Source organism: Pseudopodoces humilis, chromosome 3 (genome assembly GCF_049639895.1).
Source record: "Pseudopodoces humilis isolate 2021_Gansu_Grassland_sample_001 chromosome 3, ASM4963989v1, whole genome shotgun sequence".
Taxonomy (NCBI): domain Eukaryota; kingdom Metazoa; phylum Chordata; class Aves; order Passeriformes; family Paridae; genus Pseudopodoces; species Pseudopodoces humilis.
The window spans coordinates 48,875,042-48,897,965 of NC_142202.1; the positions used below are offsets into that span (position 1 = coordinate 48,875,042).

General features: G+C 43.2%; 1 protein-coding gene across 3 annotated transcripts in view; it reads right to left on the minus strand.

The window, feature by feature from the left end:
• The window catches only part of GRM1 (glutamate metabotropic receptor 1), a 184,417-nt gene extending 175,763 nt beyond the window's left edge, over positions 1-8,654 (minus strand). For all 3 annotated transcript variants that reach the window (XM_005518492.2, XM_005518495.2, XM_088053341.1), the window contains exons 1-2: positions 8,595-8,654; positions 6,245-7,129 (exon numbers count right to left, since the gene is read on the minus strand). In XM_005518492.2, coding sequence (XP_005518549.2) covers positions 6,245-7,007 — 763 coding nt within the window. In that variant the 5' untranslated portion in view covers positions 7,008-7,129; positions 8,595-8,654. The remainder of the gene's footprint in view (positions 1-6,244; positions 7,130-8,594) is intronic.
• Positions 8,655-22,924: the final 14,270 nt, after the last annotated feature.

Sequence of the window (22,924 nt, forward strand, 5' to 3'; positions counted from 1 at the left end):
GAGATACACAAAAGCCATCTGGACAAAATCCTGAGTAACATGCTTTAGTGGACCCTGCTTGGACAGGGAGGCTGGATTAAATGACCTCCAGTGGTCTGTTCCAACCTTAACTATTCTGTGATTCTGTAATACTCTAGAGACTTATAAAGGATACAAAATGGGATTGGACAGACTCCTGAAGGAAACATTTGTTGGTGTCTGGTAAGACTTGGGAACTTGCTAGAGGCTGGAACTGTGGAGATATGCTCTCTCCTTCTCTTGTTTCTTTTCATATTCAGCCAACTTTCTGCTGGCAAACCAGATTTAGAAATTCTTCCTTAAGATGTACATTAATAGTAATAATAGTTTGTTTGAGAGAACACTATTGAGAAATTTGACTGCAGACCTGAGCTGGTTACACACTGGATGGCATTTGTCACTTTCACATCTCTCTCCAACCATCACTGGTGATAATCCTTAGCATTCCTTAGATACACACAGGTGAAAGGACAGTTTCTTTAGGTGCACTTATGTCCAGTCCAATTCCTGGCCCTCCAGTTCAGACTGGAGGCACACATATTAATTACTGCCTCTGTGACAGTGGCTTATTCAGCAAGTTCTCCTGCCACCCAGAAGATAAACTGAAACCTCTGCATTGCTTCACGTGGGTCAGGGAGCCCCAGTTAGCAATGACTTTGATCAGCATTTTTCTGGGCTGCATGTGGCAGGTGCAATGCCTCTGGTGTCTCACTATAGTTACCAGCTCACTGATGTATCAGGGCCCTAAAGCATCTTTTTCAGTGGGTGACACTGCTGCAGTTATATGGTTTTACTCCACATGATTTTCTGTCTAAGAGACCTCAGTGCAAGCACCTCCATGTTATAAACCTTAGGTTCAAATGTATATTTTAGAGGCATTTTCACATAGATTTTTGAGAAAGTTAAGGTCATTTAACATTTTTAAAAGTCTTCAGTGAGACAAGAAACCTGCAGGAGTTAATAAGAATTGTAGGACATAAAAATCTGATAGCAAGGACATAATGTAGAAAAAAAATAAAGCACAAATGAATGCATTGTGCTGACTGATAAATATGAACTCTAGCAGTATTGCTGAGAAGGCAGGCACAGGAGCTCGATGAACCTTTTGAGCTGATATAACTCATGCAGCTGCCAGTTGTGAAGTTGAAGAGCTATACTATTTGTGAATTTAGGAGTAATGCAAAGCAATATATTTTCAAGAAGGAATGTCTCTTGATCTCTACAGTGTTTGTCACCAACCATAATTTTTCCAGTTAATTATTCTCCCAGCATCTTTTAATGAATACAATTAATGGGATCCATCCAGTGTAGGGATATTTGTTTTGAAACTAATTCCATTTTCTTTGGGATATATGTCTTTCTTTCTTTCATGTCATAAAGCCTCTGAAGATGGTTAGTGAAGCAAGTTAAACACAGAAAAAAATAGATTGAAATATGCATTTATGAGCACACATCTCAGCACAATTCATACCACTATGTTAGCTTAACCTTTAAGAGCATTTTTTTAATTGTTTGTATCTATAGAAACATTTTTACACTCTAAAATTTCAAACATTTGAACTGGAATTCCTTCATCGGTTGCCTCACAATAATTTTACCAAAACATACTAATCATTGAGTGACACCATAGAATTAACAATAGAACATTGTTAGAAACACCTTTGAGAACTTAAACACGATTTTATGAAAATCATTCCTTTGAGATATTTGATCAATATAGCTCCACTTATCTTTAAACAGAAGAATTCTCTTCCAGCATATTTAATGCTACTTTAGTGGGTTCTCATGAATGAACTTTCTCATGAAATTTGCAATAAAGTGCGGTATTTGCTGTTTTCCATCCTCTTTCCAATATATATAACCATGTTTATGAGATTCCTGTCTAATGAACAGTGTGCAGCACTCAGGTTATCAGAAATCATTGTGAAGATAATATACTTACCATCTACTTTGAACTGAAAGTCTTTACAGTTGTGCCATCTGCTTCATCATAGTTCATTTTAAGCCTTATACTCAAGAAAAAGGAACAGACTGGCAATACAAATCTGATGAAATTTAATCAAGACCAGAAACATCTCACTGTTCTCTAAAATTAATTTCTAAACAATCCAAATTTGGTGGAATTATCTTAATCATTCCATTTCTAAAGCTGCTTCTGCAAAGTCTGCATGTTAATCTGTTGGGATGGGAACCTTGTTTATAAAGGGGTATTTGAACAATAAAGTGTAAGCGTTCAAATGAATGTTCACATACATTTTATAAGGCTGACAGGTAGTCAGTGATTGAAATGAAATCCAGGTACCAGTGCTAAGTATTTCTATTTGCTTATTCAGAAGTGGGGTACTTAGAGGATGAGGTGATAAAAGGACTACTTACACCATCACCTCCCCTGCCCCATGTGCAAGAACAGCTAAAAGTGAGGGATTTGGTCTAGACTTCATGCTGATCACTAGCCAGGGTGCAGGTGTCTTGTGGGTTTTGGAAGTCAGTGTAACCTACAGCAATCTCATAAGCATTCTGCATTTTCTGGTGGCAACCCCAGAAATTCATTAATTTCTCTGCCTTCAGCGTGAAAGCAGCGCAGCAGTGGTGCTCGCTATCTCTGGCCTTGTTCTGGAGGCAGCCTGGGGCCTCTTCCCCAGGAAAGGAAGGAAGTGTCCCCTATAATTCTTCACAGTGTTACCAAATCACCAGTGGCTCTCTGGTCTAAGTAAAGAATAGCTGAATCTGAGGTTATCTGGCTAAATACCAGAATATCTCACTTGGAAAGCTACCCTTAGCAAGGATAGCTCCTTCTGCCCTTATCACGCTAAGGATTGTGCCCAATTTAACCCATGTGCTTTTTTGATGCCTTTGATTTCCAAAGGAAGCTTTGGCTCAAAGTTAAGCATTCACTTATGTGCATTTCAAGATAAGAATGACTTTCAAGCCTAAAATATGAGATGCAGACATGCCAAGAACTCCAAAACTGAATTATCTTCGTAGAAAACTTAAAAAATAATAGCCTTGAAAATGCTTTGCAACTATTATATGGTCATAAAGCCTTAAAATTACAGATGCACAGATTTGTTACAGCATTTAATGACTGTTGCCCCTTCTGGGAAAAAATCAACTCTTACGATGGGCAACTATGCTCCACTGAGATACATATAAAATAACCAAACACAGTGACTCCCTCTTTCTTCTTTAATGTGGAGCTTTATATGTAAACTTTAATCTAAAAGGAGCAACGTGCTATATGGACCTTCGAAAACAGATTTTATTGACTAACTGGGAAGTTTTTACCCAGGTAATGTTTATACATCTTAATAAACCACTATGTAAAAAAACACAACAGGTCTGGCACATCTCCATGCAGCTTCATATGTAGAGACTGAGTGTAGTTAAACGTCATCATCACTAATTAGTTATCATATTGACACATGAAGGATAAATTTCCATGTCAAATGCAAACTACTTAAAGAATCATCCTATATGGATGACTCTTTTATATTCATTCTCATGGCACATGTGGGCTTCATGTTAAGAAACTTGGGCAACAAATGGTGTGGTATTTCTTTGTGATTATCATTAAAGCCATAACTGTGTACCCAGATATTGGTTTGGGCATTCAGCCAACTTCAGCTAGGCTGCAGGAGCAGAGGAAGGGTAAGCAGAGGAATTGGATGGTCCAGGCTGGGCAAGGGCTCATTTCTCTGGTCAGCTTCCAGGACCCCTGCCCTGGATCAGTGAGGACTGAGTGTGGCTGGATGACACAGGCGGTCAGTCAGCTCAGTGGTCTCACTGCATCCCCTTGTGGCTGGGCGCCTACAAGAGCTGAGCATTGTCCATCCCCATGAGAACCCGAGGTCAGGTGGGAAATAAGCAGCTTTTCTGCTCTGGAAAGGGGGCCAAACTGGATCTGGAATACCTGGAAGAGAAAGGAATTAACTTCTTCACAGCGTCAACTGTGCATTTCCTAGAAACGTGCCCCTTCCTCACAATCCCTGCTGAAGAGCTTCTCCAACCAGTGGCACCCTAGAATTCCTTCCAGCACATTTTGCAGCCCACCATGAAGACAGTGTAGGGGCCTATGAGTAACTGTGGAGGAGGAATGTTTCTGACTACGCTTTATGCCCATATTTCCAAACATAGCATGGATGGAGCAGCTCTGCTCACACAGACTATTATTCAGAGTGTGTTGTCTGCGAAGATGATTTCACCTTTAACAATACAGTGAACACATGGGATTTGAAACAACAGAAATGCAACCATTTACACTGATTTTCATGAATACTAATTTCACTTTAAATAGAAGGAAGAAAAAGTCTTTGGAATCTACCCAAAAGCAATTGGGTGGGGGTCAATAACTTGTCTTTCTGGAAAGAAATGCAAAAGTTGAAGCTTGTTACATAATTTCAGTAACATTTTTGGCTTGAATTTAAAAATAAATGAATGGCAGACACAGATTAATAATAAGAAAGCAAATTTGAATCTCAAGCTGCATGATGTGTAAAATTGTTGTGACCTTTCCTAAGAGGAGTGTTGTCCTGTAGGCTACCCCTTTTTTACAGAAGTATTACTTCAGAAGTCTAAAAATATCTTGCAACAATTATTTTTCATCACACAGCAACATTCTTAAAAAAATAGTTATCTAAGTAAAATTTCTCACAAGCAATGACTGAAGTTGCTGCTTACAATGATCTTTTTTTTAAAATGAACCTTTAGAGGGTGTTGACTTTTCCAAAAGAGGTAAGGTCCACTAATGTTAACAGGGGTGGGACAGAGAGGCAACCAGTCCCTTGAGGCAATTCCTCAGGCACAGTGTGTTAGCAGAGTACCCCACAGTGCCTTGAAGGGAGAGATGGCTATTTAGATCAACAAAGAATTTACCCCTTTCATGTTTATTTGTCACCCTGGCCTCCTATAGGATCTAATCATATCTATCAACAACAAAGAATCTTAATAGCTCATGTTGGAGTCTTGCTTGCAGCTCATTTTCTCGTCTGAACAGGGCATAAATGAACTGCAAATGTCAGGTTGTTGCTTCATGCTCTCACTTGTCCCCCAGCCCCCCCAAATTGCAGTACTTTCTGGTTTTGGTGTCCAGATCAACCCAGTTCCCTTCTAAATGTTGTAAATATGGAACTCTTCCTGGAGATTAGTTTATTTTTTTTGTCACAATGTATGTTCTTACCTCATTTTACTTAGTCATCTCTGTGAGAATGAAAGGTGTGTAGTCAGCTCAGTAAGCACAGAGAATCATAAATCAAATCCATACAAGAGATACACTCAGATAAACAGAAGAGTCGCAAAGTTGTAGCAATAATATGGTCAGATTTGCAATTTTGTACTTAGAAATCCCATTTTGGGGACACAACTGGACTAAGGAAATATCACAATAATATATCACACGAGTTTATTTTCTATCAAATGCAATTACTGCTGCATTTTATGTTGGTCCACCTAGCCTGGCTATAAACCAATGTCTCCTCTTTAAAATAATCTTAGTATTGCTATTTTTCTTTTGATATTTAAAATTAAGAAGACCTGTTGACTACGAACAGATTGTGCAGAGCGATAGTTTTGACTACTGCTTAAACTGCATGCAAGATGCATGATCATCTTCCCACGGCACCTGGCTTGGCAGGGGCTACACGGACAGGGGAGGGATTTTCAGGTGTCTTTCCTCTCTGTTGGCAGACGCAGGAAATCAGTTCACACGCAGCAAAGCCAGAAGCTAATCCCGGAGTCCCTGCCGAGCCCTGATTCCGTTTTGTCGAACTTCCCGCTATGGTAGCGACCGAGCGCATCAGCCTCTCGGACTCAGCAGCCCCACGGCCCTGCCCCGGCCCAGCCGGAGGGGAGAGGCCGCCCGCCCCAGATCCCGCTGCTCACATCTGTTAACTTTTATTTCCAAGCACGCGAACCGCTCTGTGTGGGAATGGGGACAGGGCCGGGACGGCCGGAGAGACAGACGCCCGATCTCTTGCGGGCATCCCTGCGCCGCCGAGCCCCGCTCCCGCTGCCCGCAGCCGGGAGGCCCCTCCGCGCAGCAGGAACGGCACCCCCGCATCCCCCCCGCTTCTCCGCGTTCGCCTCACGGTCCCCGCCGGTTGCAGGGCCGGGGCTCTCCCGGGGAGGAGCGGCACCCCGGCCCGGGCCCCAGGCGCGTCCTTGCGGAGCCGCCGCGGAGGGCGCAGCGCCCCGGGCCGGCCCGGGGAGGCGGGCGCTGCCCCGTACCCACCTTCAGTGTGCACGGCGGAGACGTAGGTCCAGTTGTAACGCTTGACGATGTCAAGCATGGCCCTGGCTTGCAGCGTGTCGGAGGGGACCACCCTGAGGAAGTACTTGTACAGCGTTTTGTCGCTCAGGTCGATGCTGGTGGCGGAATAAGCGATCTGGGGGATGTCGAAGAGCTGGAGCAGATTTTGCACTTGGATAGCAACTGAGCTGGAGCCAGGGCCGATGACCCCCGCGATGGGCTTTTTCACTCTGCTCTGGGGCTGGGTCTGCGAGTCGGAAATGCAGCGGGTGCCTCCATCCCTGTCGTCCCTGATGGAGATGAGAGAGTCCCGTATGAACTCGATGCTCTGCTCCAGGGCCACGGAGGAGTGCCAGCAGGAGTCTCGGATCTCGCTGCCCAGGGTGATGTTAGGTAGCAGGACCGGGTCTGCGTTAATTTTATCCAAAGTGTGAAACATGGCTTCGACTCTCTGGATGCCGTATTGCTCCCGGATTTCCCCGCACTTCCTCTCGGGCACTTTCTCGGCCGGTGGCTGGTGATGGACAGAGAAGAGGGCCCCGATGATGACATCCCCGTCCATCCGAGCCACTGACCTCTGTGAGGAGGCTGCAGAGAGAAGAACCTTCCGACCACCACTCCTGGGCAGCACGTCCATCTCCAGGAGCAGAGCGGGAAAAAAGACCAGCAGCACACCAATCATTTTGTTGCACGATGTCATCCAGACCCAGGTTACGAATTTCATGGGCTCCCCTTGCCTGCACATGGTTTAAGGACATGTAGGAAATGGCATCTGCTTCTCCTCAACGACGGCCAGGTTGCTCCAAATACCATCACAGCATCACTCTTGAAGGTGCCAAGACAGCCGTCATCCTAGTGACTTTTAACCTGGTGGCATAGAAAGAGGGGATAAAACGGGCTAACCAGGAAATTGATGTCAACCCTGAGCTCGATAAAGCAACCCAGCACGGTTAGATGACCGCTTTCTCAAAAGCCCAGGGCAATTTGCTTCGATAAGCCTCTCAACAAGGAGTTTCAAGAGGGATTAAATCACGTATTTATTTGTCTTGATATACAACCATGCATACTCACATATGTTGAGTTTCTACAATCCTTTTTGTGTCTGCTTTTCAAGCCAAGGTGGCTACTTCCCGCACATCCAGCCAGCACACACACCCCCCTCTGCCCCCGGGAAGTTTTAAAAGTTTCAGGAGGTCGGCAGCTTGTGGGAGAAGAGCCCTAGCCCGGCCCCAGCGGCCCCAGCCCTGAAAGCAGAGTGACAAGCTCTTCTTTCTTTGTGTTCTGATTACCTAAAGGCATCTTTCTCAGTTTAGACATTTCCTTTCTCTATCCACAATGTGAGCAAAAAGAGAAAGAGAGCGGTCTGCCCTGCCAGCCACGGGAAATGTCATTTAAAGGTCAGCGAAGGGAAGAAGAAAGGAAGCGCTCTCCAGTTTAGATTAACTTTTCCGTGTGTAGGGGGCAAAACTGTAATTCAGTCAGGGACACACACATGAAAGCAGGGGAAAATACATATTAGTTACTAAGGCAACCGCGGGCAAAGCCCCGATGTGCCTTACCGGCACGCCTGCCGCGCAGACAGGCTTCGGGCGGGGGGCGGCGGCGAGCCCGGCCACGGGGCTTGGAGGCTCCAAAAGCCGTGCTGGCAGGGGAGATGCCCCCGGCTCCCTGTTGCACGACGAGCCGTCAGCACCCGAGACAGCGCCCGGCAGTCGGGGCAGCCGCCGGACCTCGGGCCCCGGTCCCGCTGCACCCCCGTCCGCCGTGTCCCCGTCCCGTCGTTCCCCGGCCGCAGCTCCCGTCTCGCTGTTCCGACACCCCGGCGTTCCAGTGTCCCGCCGTCCCGGCCCCGGCACCGCCGGCTCGGCCGCCCGCCAGCACTGCGGGGCGCTTCCCCAAAACTTCTGCCCCCCGCCCGGCGCTGCCGCCGCGCTGTCCCCGGATGCACACGCACCGCGGCTCACACGCACACACGCCCCGCTGGCACACTCGCACTCACACACCCGCACAGCCCTCCCGGCGCTCGGAGCCCGCCGCTGCACGCACCGCCCCGGGCTGCCCGCCGCTCCGTGGCCCCCCGCCGGCGGGCAGGGCGGCCGGGGCCGGGGGGCTGCGTGTCCGCCCAGCGAGCGGCGGGGGCGGCTGCAGACGGTCCCGAGAAGGAGACGCTCCGAGGGGAGCCGCCGTCCTGGCTGCGCGTCCGCAGCCGCAGGCGGGCAGAGCCGCCCGAAGCGGGCTCGGGCAGCCCCGCAGCCCCGGTGCCATCTGCCTGCCCTGCCTGTCCCGCGGCTGAGCCCCGCGGGCAGCCCGGAGGGTGACCCCTGAGACGTACCTGGCCGGGTGAGGCAGTGGCTCCCTGCCTGCTGGGAGCGGGCATTGGCGGCTCTCCGGCCGCCCCGAGCTGGCGCGCTGGCGGCGGGGCGACGGCTGTGGGCTGGGCGCGGGTGCCCTCTGTCTTCAGCACCGCTCCACCGCAAGGAAAAAAACAGGTCATCCCGGGCTCATCCATTATCTCATACAGAAGGATCAGTCATTTTCTCCCCCTCCTTAATTTTTTTCGGCTATTGTCTTGTAAACGAGTAAAGAAACATCACCCGGAGCACGCTGCGGCTGCAGGGGAGGTGTTGGCTCTCACCTCCCGTGGCTCCTAATTCATTATCTTCTTGCCTCAATTAGCAAGAGCGGGAGTCAAAGCGAGAGGCTGCTGCTGGAAGGGGACTCAGACCACGCTGGGGAGACCCGAGACAATGAAATGTGCCGCTCTGCCTCACCGGCAGGGCTTCGCTATTAAAATAAATATTTATATTTGGGGGAAAAAAACCAGAAAAAATACACTGCAACAAGATAAATCACCTGTAAAGATAAAGGCATAAAAGGCATTGAGATTGCAGTTTCCAGGTCAAGATGAACCTAAATGAAGCACGTGAGAGGCATGCCAGATTAAAATAATACCAGATTGAATAATCATAATTCAGACGACCTGCTTGCATCCCTAACACAGGTCTCGAGTGTTTTACTTGACTGTATGAAAGTTAAAGTTAGATTACCTCCCCACTGGGAACTCTATAGATATTTGCCCTACTTTTGAAAGAAAGAGGCAAGGACAAACATTTAACTATTGCTCATTCAGAGACGCGTTTGCAGTGAGTGCTGCCTCAGGGGTGTCTTCTCCTTGTGTCAATCTCTGAGCTGGTTTTATTGTGACACAGCTTATTTGTTATTTGTCTGCACTGTGTTTATCCATCAGCTGTGTTTACTATGGAGGACCCAGCGCAGGGGGTTGCTGGTGCCCTCTTTCCCTGCAGGTAATGTTTCCTAAGGGGGGAAGCAGGGTCGGAGGGGCTGCCTGTCCTCTGCCTGTCCTCTGCCTGTGGGCATGAAGCTTCCCTAAGGTCAGTCTAGGACAGTTCTGCCAGGGCCAGATCTGGAGAGACATTCAGATATGCACAAATGGGGAACAAATTCCCCTTCACCCATATTTTAATGATTAAGCTTCAGTTTCTGCCCTTGACACAACGAATCTGCAGCACACCAGCAAGTTACTCCAATGGTTAAGTTTTGGTTTGCTTCTCTGGCTCTGACATTTGCAAATGCTCCCATTGGTTCTTCCCAACATATAGTACCCTGTAGCCTTCATCCCCTCTAACCTGGCACTCATAAAGAGAGCAGTTCTTTGTGCTGAGGCTCATGCAGAGCTGTCATGCAGAGCTGTTCTCCCTCAGTGCTGGTCTGAGTTTTGCTGAGACTGGAAAGCAGGTCACTGGGTCCTGATGCCCAGCTGTGGCTGCAAATGCTGCCTCTCCCACCCCTGCAGCAGCAGGTGGGAGTAGATGGAAATGGTCAGAATTCTAGGGCTTATATGAAGACACCTGGAATATCTTTAGGAAAGGACAGGGAAAGACAGCACTGGGACTGCAGTGGCTTTGATCTTCCCCAACTGTCATGGGGGAAGCAAAGGCTTTCCCCAGAGGGAAGTAGCACCCCCAGCACTCTGTCCCACAAAGAGGCCAGAGTCATCACACTGCCTTTTGTCCCTGACTCCTACACATGTTGATCCTGCTGTGGCCCACAGATCTAGTATTTCTCCCCTCAGAAACAGCCCATGTCCCCAGTCCTACCACCTTCACAAATTTCTTAACATATGGTCCCTTTATCATCTGGTAACCATCCTTGAGGCACTACATGGACTGCATATTTTGCAGAGATATGAGCTGCCATCAAGCAGGGACTCAGGGCAAAACCAGAGCAACGCTGGAGCTGTCTTATAAGCAGGGATTCCTTTCCAAGGGAAATTGCCTGCTGTTAAATATTTTTTCTCTGTGAAATGAAGGACAAGTGAATAATTTTCATATTCCCATGTCACACAATTTAAAAATCACTTAGAGGTTGATTGAAATATTCTGTTTTGATGGCATCCAAAGTGTTTTGTTCTGTTTTCTTTTTAAACATTTTATACCATGCAGAACAGTTTTTACTTCAGATAAAATCAATCATTAACGTAAAATGGATGTTGCAGTATTTCTTCCAAAAAAAAAAAAAATCTTTTTTTCTACTTCTATTTCATCAGAATTATCTCTTCTAGCAGAAAATTTTCTACTGGAAAAGTTCTGTCAGCTCTTATGAGAAGGGCCAGTGTATTGTAGAAAATGGTTTGAAAGGAGATTTGTTTCAAGTAGAAATGGCTGAAGCCTGGAAGTCTAGATTGTTGAAATCCCACTTTTGGTTTCCCTAACACAGCTACTCCCTCTTCTACTTCCTACCAAGACAGACAAGTCAGATTGACTGTCTAGCTGTACAGACTCTCCAACTAAATTATTGGGGAGATTTAAAACTATTCCGCAAGGATCAATACTGTAAAAGTAATACAATTTTATTCTGCCTTGGACACAAGTAGAAAGCTCATGTGTTCCTGTCTGAAGTTGAAAGATATACCAGCTATCTGATAAATTGTCTCCAGTCTTTTTTATTCCGCTCACTCAGCTGCTTTCCTTTCATGATTTAAAAACATCACCTGCTATATATAAACAGTGTGCATGCAAAACATGCATAGGTAGCCCACTGTTGTAGATAGAGAATTGTTTGCTTGTGAACAAAGACTTAGAATCATCATTTAGCAGGCTTGTTCAGATAAAACCGGGATTTAATCGTACTAACATATATTCAATATATTTTCTCCTCTTCTCTTAGCAAAGTAAACATTTCTCATAGGTTTTTGTTTAAAACATGTGCCAGCTACAGCATCATTTTCACCTCCTTTCTTGTATTTAGGCTTTTAAGTTGCCCTATCTGTAAGAAATAAAGCAGCAGCATTTTAAAGTTTTGATTGCTTACACTCTTATTTGCTGCAACTGCTAAGAAATGAACATAAATGGATCGATGTCTGTATATACAGAACTTTGTAATGGTCTGATTGCTCAGCTGTTCCTTGTACTAGTAGATTCATTAAAATTAGATAGGATTAACCCATGAAATTTAGGACTCACTTCTGAGGTACTTAGAAACTTGTAATAGCTTCTACACAAACCTATGACTATATGGGGTTACTCTCCTTTTTTTTTTTTTTTTTTTTTGACAGGAATAGACACCCCTGGAACCCAAGGATTCAGAGAGATTTGAAAGCTAACATTGGTAGTCATCAACACCCTCTTGCCCACTGTCTCAAGTCACACTATTGTCAGCATATTTTACAGATTTAGGTGATCTTACATCCTTTTTAAAAAGTTCCTCCTCTGAGGCTTTCTCAGGAGGAAAGTGACTGCCTGGTTATGATTTTAGTTGTCTTTCAAACAAATGTGAGATCCAAATCAATGCAAAATTAAGTATTCAGGGATGTCTTGTAAATTTCTTACACTTCCTGAGGATTATAAACTCCATGAAGTGATAAATAGAGCAGATTTATTCAGACATTCAGCAGTTTTCATCTCTGGCTAGCAAAGCTGTTAATAAGCTAAGAGTAATTCTTTCTACATTCAAAAATAAATAGCTGATTGCTTTTATAACTCAATATCAAAAAACTTTCAGCAGAAGTGCTTCATGCCAATTGCTAAGGAGAGAGACTGGAAGAACGTGGTCCAGAAGACAAAGGACCTGATCTCTCCTCAGCAGAGGCTCATCTCACAAATTCTCCCTTGCCACAAGCCTGTGCTCTCCAAGCAATGGGATGCAATAGTCAAAGGCAGCTGGTATCCATTCCTTACAGACAGGGCACACGTCTCAAATCTTGAAAGTTTCTTGGTCGTTCGCTCTCGTGAAACCCAATGACAAATTTTGGTCTCATGGCAATGGGGATGCTCCCAAATAGTGAATGAGAAGCCAGCTGAATGTCATCTTTGCTAAACAACGTGACGGTTCAGTCCTGGATAATGTTTTAAATCATTCCTGTACTTATTTTCTAACTGAAAAATGTACTTAGGGTGCCCCCTAGGCCAAAATGCTACACAATGTTTACAGCATTCATTTACACCAATTCTATCCAGTTCAATTAATTTTGATGAAACTCCCTTGCCCTGAAATCCCCAGATTTCCCTGAAATTATCCCCTGAGAAACAACATGAGTAAATAGATTAATCTCTGCTGAGACTTTCATACCAACTAGCTTACACCAGGCCAAAAACAAAGTGCATTTCAAAGTCAAAGGTCCACAGTTCCTGAGCTTCAGACTCTCAATTTAAAATCCACAGACTTCTAATTTAATTGGAAATGTCAGTCTGAATCATTCTGGCTGAACTCACCAGACAGGGACTTATAGAAGTGTGAAAGGAGAGACAGTACCTTGGATATACGGGATTTAATACAGATTAACGAGACAGGTCTACTTAATTAGATTGTAACTAACAGGACAAGGAATTTAACAAGAAGTCACCATCCCTTATGGAGACAGATTTGTTACTCTGTGGGAAATATGGCATCTGAAGCATCAGCTAGCCAAATTTTCCAGTGATTTTCAAGGACAGCTCCATGTAAAGCAATCTGCAGGAATTCAGTCTGGTACCAGTGAAAACTGGTAACACCTACATATGGAAAGGAAGTCCTTGCTGTGTAGATGAGGGAAAGCTGTTCCTGCTCTCTCCTGCCATCTCAGCTTTCAGGCGGCAGTCGAGGGTAAGAAAGACCTCATGCTGCAGATTGCATTTACAAAAAGAACCAGTAACTTCTGAAGATCAAAAGTTTATTCAAACTGTACAATGTAACAACACATCTCTGCACCTCTCCGAGAGAAACTGAATGCAGATAGTAATTTCTGAGATTTTTCCATGACTACAGCAAATAAAACAGCTCTGTGTTTGCTGGCTGTTATTTGTGTCCTTCATTTCTCCACACAGAACCCTTATAGACATTTCGTAAAACAAAAATAAGGGAAAAAAATATTAAAAATCACAAATATCATAGATGGAAAAGGCTAGAAGTCTTTTCAAAATTAGAATCTTTTATACATGACTAAAGAATCAGAGAAAGTTTTACAAATATCAGCTTAGCAATTAAACAATGTGTGACAAATACCTGGCATACTTTAAAGAACGTTTCCATTGCCTAAAAAAAAAAAAAGGAAAAAAGCCCAAATTAACATGCTGAATACCTCATACCTGTGAATCTTAATTTTTCCATTAGCAGTCTGTCGCTGTTTATGTAACACTGCATACAGGATACTTTATCAGCTTCCATAAACACATATTTTTGAAGTCTGCAATACAAAATAAAATAAGGAGGAATACCTTAAAAGATTAGTAGGATTTTATGGTGACCTTTAACTGAGATGATCTCATTTTCTACAATGCGCCTCCTTTATGCATTTGCAATTGTTCAGGATGGATGGAAAGGATGCCTTAAAATTACTGCCAGCAGACTGGTCAGCTTTATTAATTTTTTTATTTTTTTTTGCTATACCTGGTTGTAAATGAACTCTGAGATGTCAACTAGGGGAACTTCCAGCCTATTGTTCTAGTTTCACAATCATTATTTTCATTATTTTTCTATATGTAGGTAGTGCGACAGAATAGTACATTTTTGTGCAGTAACTCAATAAAATATTGTAAATCTGTGCTTGTTTTGGCTGGGATAGAGTTAATTTTCTTCACAGCAGCTGGTGCAGGGCTGTGGTTTGGATTTGTGCTGGAAACAATGCAGAGATAACACAGAGCTAACCAGAGATGTTTTTGTTACTGCTGAGCAGCGCTTACACAGAGCCGAGGCATCTTCTGTCACCCCACTCCACGAGGGAGCACACTGGGGGTGCACGAGGATTTTGGAGGGGACACAGGTGGGACAGCCAGCCCAAACTGACCAAAGGGATAGTTCAAACCATACAACATCATGGCCAGCATATAAAGCTGGAGGAATAAGGAGGAAGGAGGGGAAATTTGGAGCAATGGTGTTTTTCTTCCCAAGTGACTGTTACACGTGACAGACCCCTGCTTTCACGGGGATGGCTGGACACCTGTCTGCCCATGGGAAGCAAGGAATGAATTCCTTATTTTCCTTTGCTTCTGTGAATGGCTTTTGCTTCCCCTATTAAATTGTCTTCATCTTAACCCACGAGTTTTCTCATAAAATACCAAGTAATACTGTATTTATTTGTAATATATAGCTGTTACTTAAAGCAAGACATACACAACAAGAATCTGGTACCCAGAAATAGAATGAGGATATGGTGTACAAGCTACACTGCTCGAGCTATTTGCAAACTGCTTGATACACTTGTTCAAAAAGTTGATGCAGAAAAGCACCGTTCCTACAAAATGATAGTTCACAGCACTATAAAAAATAGTTCTCACTGAGTGCTTACACATTTTCTGACATCTTTTTTGCTATAAGAAAAGAAAACAGTATCAGATGACATATGTTTCTTTAAATACTTATTTATAGTAATCATAAGGAGTTGCCTTGAAAATAGAAATTGCACAGACTTTTATCATTTTGACTTTCCATCCAAGCAATGCATTTCTGGAAGCATTTCATTACTTCAGGATCTATTAAAATCATTGTTGTAGCTCTCTTTCCCCTTATTTCCCTGACAGTATGCTGCTGTGGCTTTGATGACACATTAATTGCTTCTTCTCTGTGACTTCCTTCTGGTGAAGCGGCTGCACTGTCTCACTGGCCACCTGCCACTGCATGGATGTCAAGACCTTGATCCTCACTGCGTTGCCTGGTTCCTCAGCTAGTTGCTGTAACTGGTTGGTCCTTGGGGTGCTTCAAATCCCAGAATCCCTGTTCCTCCAGAATGAGATGTTTTCAGTCTTGTCCACCAATGCAACTCAATTTAACCTAACACTGGATTTATCACAAAATTGCCTTTATTAAGGCAGGAATACAAAAATCAAGTGTAACATGATCATGGGTGATAAAATGGTTGAAGTCCAGCTGATCCAGCAGCTTGAATCTATTGACTGTGAATGCCTGTCCTCAGTAAGTATAATTCAAATGCCTTTTATCTCAAATTTCCATCAGCTAGTTGCCTTTTGTCATCCTTTCTCAAAGTAGGCAATATTTCATTTATATTTCTAGTCCACTTATGATTAATGGCTCCCATATGGTTCATGGATTAGATCACAGAACTCCAAACATCATGTTTGAATGTTTGCTCTCCTGATTATCTTCCTTTACCACTATTATAACTTTTTTGGCTCTACCTGAGGATGACATGCTTACAAGGCATTAGCAAATTCTGATTTTCTATAAACATTGAAGTAACAATGTTCTGAAATACCAGACCCTCTCATATACTTTGACTTTGACATTAAGAATGCCACGAAGTTTCTTAAAAAAAAACTTACTTACTGTTTGTAGCCATGGGGCTGAATTGAAAATGATCAAAAAGGAAGGCAGTGAAGAAAACTCAAAGGGAAGAGCCTCACTCAATTAAAGAACAGTTTTATCCTCTTTGTCTAAGGAAATAAAGCCAGCATGTTAACTGTGCCTATTGCCTCCAAAGCCCTTCCTGACAAAATACCAAAAATATTCAGGATGCAATTGTGGGAAAAAAATCACTGAAATTTGGGAAGGTCTCAAAGGTAGTCAACTAGAAGAAGTAGACCAACATAAGTACCCACACTGGGAGAGAGACAGGTAAAATTTTTCACTCTGAGGGAAGTGAGGCAGAGATATAGGTTGCCCAGAGAAGCTACGGATGCCTCATCCCAGGAAATGTTTAAGACAAAGTTGAACAGGGCTTTGAGCAACCTGGTCTAATGGAAGATGTCCCAGCCTAGGGCAGGGGGCTTGGAACTAGATGGTCTTTAATGTCCCTTCCAACCCAAACCATGCCATGATTCTATGAAATAACCAGCAGCTGGAACCAGGTGCCCAGGCAGTCCAGCTCTGGACCAGCTGCAGAATGGGGTGTCTCTGTCCTGGGCAGGTACAACTGAGTCCTCATGAGAGACGGCTTTCAGGGGTGGAGGATGGAGCCCCTATTCCCCTCATGTATGGAAATCGTGTAGATTATTAATTGTAGCTCGCAAGGTGATTTGGTAAACTTGTTTAGCCATGAGCAGATGAAGGGACAGAAAGAATATATGGCTGAGATGCTGCATTGACATACTGTAAATAATGGTCATAGGTAACCAACCTTTGCTTCAATAAATTAAGAGAACTCACTAAAGAGAAAATGTCTAAAGAGCAGTTAGTTGCATTGTTTAGAGAATGTCCACATATACATGATGATTCTACGTAAAGTGTGTCCTTGTAGTTTTCAAATTTTCTGTATAAGTTGTGAAAGCACATACTAATTTCGTGTCATAGTCTTTATTCTTTATTCTAGAGGATGTTTTCTCAATAAATATAGTATGTGCTTGTTTTCATAGCATATGCTTGTTTTTGTTTCCTCTTTTCTTAGCAACAGCTTCTAAAAAGACTCTTTTCATCACCACTGCACTTTTTATTTAGCTGCAAACCATAAGTCCCCAATAAATTAACCCAAACCAGCTCAACCAATTTGGCAGCTGCTGTCACTACAGTAATAGACAGCTATTGATTTCCATGTCTTTATGTAAATTCAACTAATACTTGCTTGTGCTGCATATAAGCATCTCAATTCCAATTGTGTTTCTGACTTCTAAATGTACCCACACCTAGTTTATCTTTTCTTTAACTGGCTTTTATTTTTCCCTAAATCCCAACCACTGTCAACAGGGGATGTAAATCTGTACATCATTCTTTCTTCTTGCTCTCCTTTACCAGACAATGTAATATGTACCATTCAAATTATACAACATTTTCAGTCCACTTTCTAAATAATTTTCTAAAATTTCATTCTTCAGCCCAAACCCACATGAAAAGTCTTTGTAGGCTTTCATTTTGTGACTAGATGTAAACAGACTGATGACACATGTATAAGACTTAATCCCAAAGAATATTTGGACATATGCTTAAATCCACTCTCATTTAACACAGCTTTTAAGTTTGTGCCCTCTTTTTACTTTTTAGAAATTGAGGAGGAGGGTGAGGAGAGGAATCCAGGGACATGTGGTGAAAAGACTGCCTTCAGCTTTGATTATGTAGTCCATTTTTTATTTTGTTCATTCATTCCTATATAGTAAAATTAAAAATAAAAAATAAGTCTACCCAGTAAAGATTCAGAGGAAGTACTATTCCATGAAGTGAGGACCACACCTGCTTTCTCTGCATCTCAGCTATGCCTTCCACTTCTGCTTATACTTTCCAGTTCAAAACCCTCACAGCTGATGAGACAGAAACCTTGGCCCATTAGGTGTCAAAGGAAGACCTGATGCTGCAAGACCAGAGCTCACAGTGGCTCCTTGAGGCTGCAGGGTACGTGTGAGAGGGTGAAAAATGTCTAAGGAGTGTTAAAAAAGTCTCTTAACATTTCACAGTTGTAAATTGCACTTTTTAGAATGATGAGATTAAACTTCTTTATTTCTTTTTCAGATTTAACTGTCTTGGTTGATGATATGAAATGTGGGTGAGACGAAGATGTTATTCAGTTGGATGCTATTTTTAATTTCATACTGTAGATAATGTATTCAGAAACCTTTGCTTTGAAGGCAATCTGCATTCAATGCTGGTAAAGAGTGTCAAATCTTTACTCAGCTTATGGGATAATTTTGATTAGATGCAGTTCTTACTCTGTGGACAGAAGCATACAATACCTATGATAATTATGGTAATTGTGTATTGGAAGTCAGCTATTCAGGAGAAAGCTATTTGTTTAGCATATAATATTTCAGGTCTGTGAGACAGGGAAGTAAATGCAGTTGAAGGACAAATAATAGACACTGCTTAGTAGCAGGTTGTTATTATGTTACCTTACTTTATACATACCTTAAAGACCACTCACATTGAAGTTTTCTTGCTCCAAACAACACCAACTTCACCAGAACCCCTCAGAAATGCAAGGCATATATAGGGAACAATCAGTTTGGCTCCTCAGGAAACCACCTTGCCTGTGCAGAAGCAGATGTGAAAGGGGCGCATTGCCTGGGAAAGGTGGCACCAAAACATCAAACCACACCAAATTCTCATCAGGCAAACCAAACCCAAAGAAAAATTTTGGCTGAGTCCAACCAGCCCAAACTGTGCAAGCTCTCAAGTCAGAAGAAGCTTAAACAAAAAAATCTGTAAGGATTTAGTTGGTGTAGATGTTACCTCTATTTCCCTTCTCAAATGATGCTGGGTTTTTGGCTTGAGAGCAAGGAGCAAAAATTTTGAAACAAGAACAGCAGCTGCAATAATTCTTCTGGAGGTACCAGAGTAGCAAAGCAAAACAAAACTTGGCACCAAGGGTTACTTTTGGTGGATTACTCATAAATAATGGCGAGTGGCTGGTTCTCTGCAAAAAGCCTGACCTTTCTGCCAGAGAAACTACCAGAGATGTGTCTTCAGGTCTTCTGACATCACACTCCTCAACAATGCCCTGATCTGTGCCAAGAGCAGGACATGCCCCAGGGCAGCAGCAAGTGCAGGGAGCTTACCTGACTCTTCTCCTGTCTAGGATCCCATTGGCAGCAGCACATGCCACTGCTATACTTCTAATTCCTTGGGTTAAAACTGGATAAAGCAGGTATCTCCCACCAGGTTAATCTCTGGAAGGCTTCCTGACAAATGTGGTTTCCAAGTAGAGGTGAAAGGAAAAACCACCTTTGACCTTGGCATCCTCATTGCTCTCCTTGTGGATCAGATATTGTAGGTTCCTGGGGGGCTGGCGGTGGTGGGAGACCCCAGCATGTGCCCATCAGGGCAGAGCCTGGCAGCCAGGGGCCATCCCATCTGCAGCTCAGCAGGGATGACCAGGAAGGGTCAGTCTGGGCTGTCGGTGGCCCCAGAGCCCTGGCAGCAGCATACCAACTTATGCTTTGGGCAGGAGCCAGAACTGTTACAAAATTGATCAGCTGTAAACAAGATGCTTACCAAACCAGCAGATAAGCATTCTTTGTTTTGCTGATATCTCTACATACAATATTGTAGTATTGTTATTTATATCCTATAACATCTTAATCATTTATCACTTTCCATCTGTGCTGCAGACCCAGGATTTCATCGGCTAGGAACATCTGTGGGTCCATAAGCATCCCAGGAGAATATTTTTGCAAAATTTTTGTATTATGTTCCTGTTGCCTAGAGAAACAAACTATAGTTAATGAAAAGCAATACTTTGTTGAAAAAAAGGGAAAATATTTATTTTGTTCTGACCTCATTACTTTCACAATCATTTTTCAAATAAAAGCCTGTTCTCTCATCTCTCGATAGCTTCCAATTACCTCCTCAATTAAAAAGGTTTATTTTTAATCAAGCTGGGTCATGAGATGTAATATTTCATTGTTTCATTGTGTGACAAGGTGGGGTTTTTTTCCCCTGAGACTGTGCTCAGTGATGCACAGTCATTTCTGCTGACTCATTTCCCCAGTCAGAGAATGTGGATGCTACCAAGCCCAGCTAGGAGGCATGAACAGTCCTGCGGTACACAGATGGGGCACCACGTAGGACAATGCCTTGGAACAAAACCAGTCAAACAGAAAACCCCTAAGAGCACTGAAAGCAGGAAGGAGATTGGACTGAAGCATGGTTTATTACAAACTTTGAAACTGTAGAGCTATACGACACGTTATGCACCTACCCCAGTGAGAGCAGAGTAGACACAGAATTATTTTTTATTGTTTTACAGCTAGAACAAAATCCATGCATCTGGGTTTGGCTGGATGGGGAGAGGCAAAGTAGAGAGCAATAACAAGAAAATATCTACAGTTGCTGGAAATTAAAGAAAAATATTAAAATTTGATTACAAGTTTCTGTTATTTGAAGTGGCAAATATGTATAGAAGCACCAAAATACTGAAATTGCTTGCACCACTTGTGCTGGTGATAAATTACAAACCAGAGCTGCTCATTTATGTGGGCCATTCCATCAGTCCCCATTAGGCTGGGCTCCCTGTGGTGCTACGTGCAAAAACAAACCAAAACATACATTTGGATCCCCAGACTAACTCCTCATTGCTCACTGCTCATTGCATTTCTAAATTTTAGGCCAAAGACAGGCAAAAATATAGTTTGATTAATAAGCCTAAGTGTATGCATATTTAGAAATAGAATGACATTTATATGCAGAGAAAACATCCTTTCTCATTAGTTAAGGTTGTTGCCTTAGCGAGTTAATGCCCCAGGCCAAAGTAAAATCTCAGTTCAGGGATGATTCAGGCACCTTTCTACTACAGACTTGCTCCAGGGAGCCACAGTGCCCCACATGATAGGGAGTCTTAAGGCTTCTTCTGTCTTAACATTTCTTCCTGAACAGCAGCATCAACCGCGTACCATCACACTCAGGCCTCTCCTGCTCCACATTTACTGCACCTTTCAGGGAATAGTTATAAGGGACCAGGTGCCAGCAGCAGCAGAAAGCAGCCAGCTCTGCTGCCCAGCTGAGGTCTGCCTCACTGTAATTCCCCTGTGGCTCAGTGCTGCATCGTACCCACCTCCCTCGGATACTGCAGAGAGAAATATCCTTCTGCCTCCCACCAAAAATGTTGCCTGGCACTAACAACATCCAGATAAGGTGAGGCTGCTCTGAAGCACGGGGCAGTTTGCTGACAGCTTTGGGGCATCTCCTTGGCTCTTCCATGCCCTGTGCAGTCTGTGAGTCAGCACTGCCTGCTCCTGCAGCCCAGAGCCAGAGCAGATGCTGGGCGGTGCACAGCCTGGCCCCTCCAAAACCTGCTGCTTTTTCTGACCCGGGTGGTCACCCAAGCGGGCTCAAAGGTGAATTTTGGACAGATAATACTCCTCTGAAGAGGATGATTATTAACCCTCTGCAACGAAGCTACATCGATCTTTACGTACTTGTTTTAACATCAAACCTTGTTAAACTCAAAGAAAACATCTGTGGAGGCAGATTTTCATCAGTGTTAAATAAATACATTGATTTCTGGCTTGAGAACTGCAGATCTTTCTATACTTCTAAGTATACTACTGATGAATCAAAGAAATAACAACCCTGATAAAGTTCATATTTTCTTTGACAGAAATTACCAAGTCTGCTTATCACTTCTTTATGAGGAAAGAGGCCAAAATAAAATAGTTCCAGAAGACATTTTTGTTTCAAATTCGGTTTGATTTGCCTTTTTTCCATAGTATAAAACATAGGTAAGAATTTTGCAAGCAGCTTTGGTTTGCTTGTTTTCTATATTATAGAGCAAGTTATGAATTCAAATCTTCTCTTGCCAGAGTGTGAAAATCAGCATTTTTCACTGCCAAGAAATATATCTCTAATAGATAATGTCTGAAATATCTCTTTGTTGTGCACATCCTTCGGCTCTCTTTCAAACCACTGTGCTCTGTATTGTTATAAACATCTATATTTTGAGCCTAAATTTCCAGATGCTTTTACTGATTTTATTATAAACATATTATTTATTTAATTCCAGTTTTATTAGAAGGCTTGTTTTTTCTCAGGAACTGCAAACTTTTCCTTTATGCATTTTTGTTACATTAAAAAAAAAAGCTTATAAAAGGAATATTAAAGTAATGAAAACAACTTATTTAGGTATATATTTAAATAACTCCAAGAATTGGATTCCAAATCCTACATAGTAACTCTAGATGATGTCCTAGATGCAATGACATGGTTATTTTTTTTTTCTGCTCTATATTTAGATGGTCTTTTTAACTGTCCTTTTCTCTTGGAAAAAGGGAGATGGTCTTAACTGCCCCCAGTGACAGATCAGCTGCTGCTGTCAGTCCTGAGGTCAGGTGTATCACCTGGTTTTCACAAAACCAGCACGTAGCTCAGCTGAGTGGCAGATGGACAAGGGTGTACAAGAATTGTGCATACACGTGAGCTGAGACAGATGGCCTGCACTGTGTTATTCTGTGGGGTGCAGGTAGGCTCCCCCAGGAGACGCTGTGCTAAGAGGCAGAAGGGCACGAGTGATATGTTGAACTTCTCTGTTTGGAGGAAACAGAAAAGAGTGGAAGCCCTGAAGAAGTGAAAATGGGGAGGCTTGCCATCATAGCTCCATGGTGCTTTTTGCATGCCGGGTTCTCAGTTTACTGGCTTGCATGATTGCTTCTGGCACACAATAACACTCTGCTCTTTGTAGCTCTCCAAAAAATATTTAAGTCCTCCGCTCATTTGCCCAAAGCAGCATTAGGCACTGTGGATGGTAGCAATTATATGATAACACTTTCAAAGTCCCACTACGACAGTTATATTATT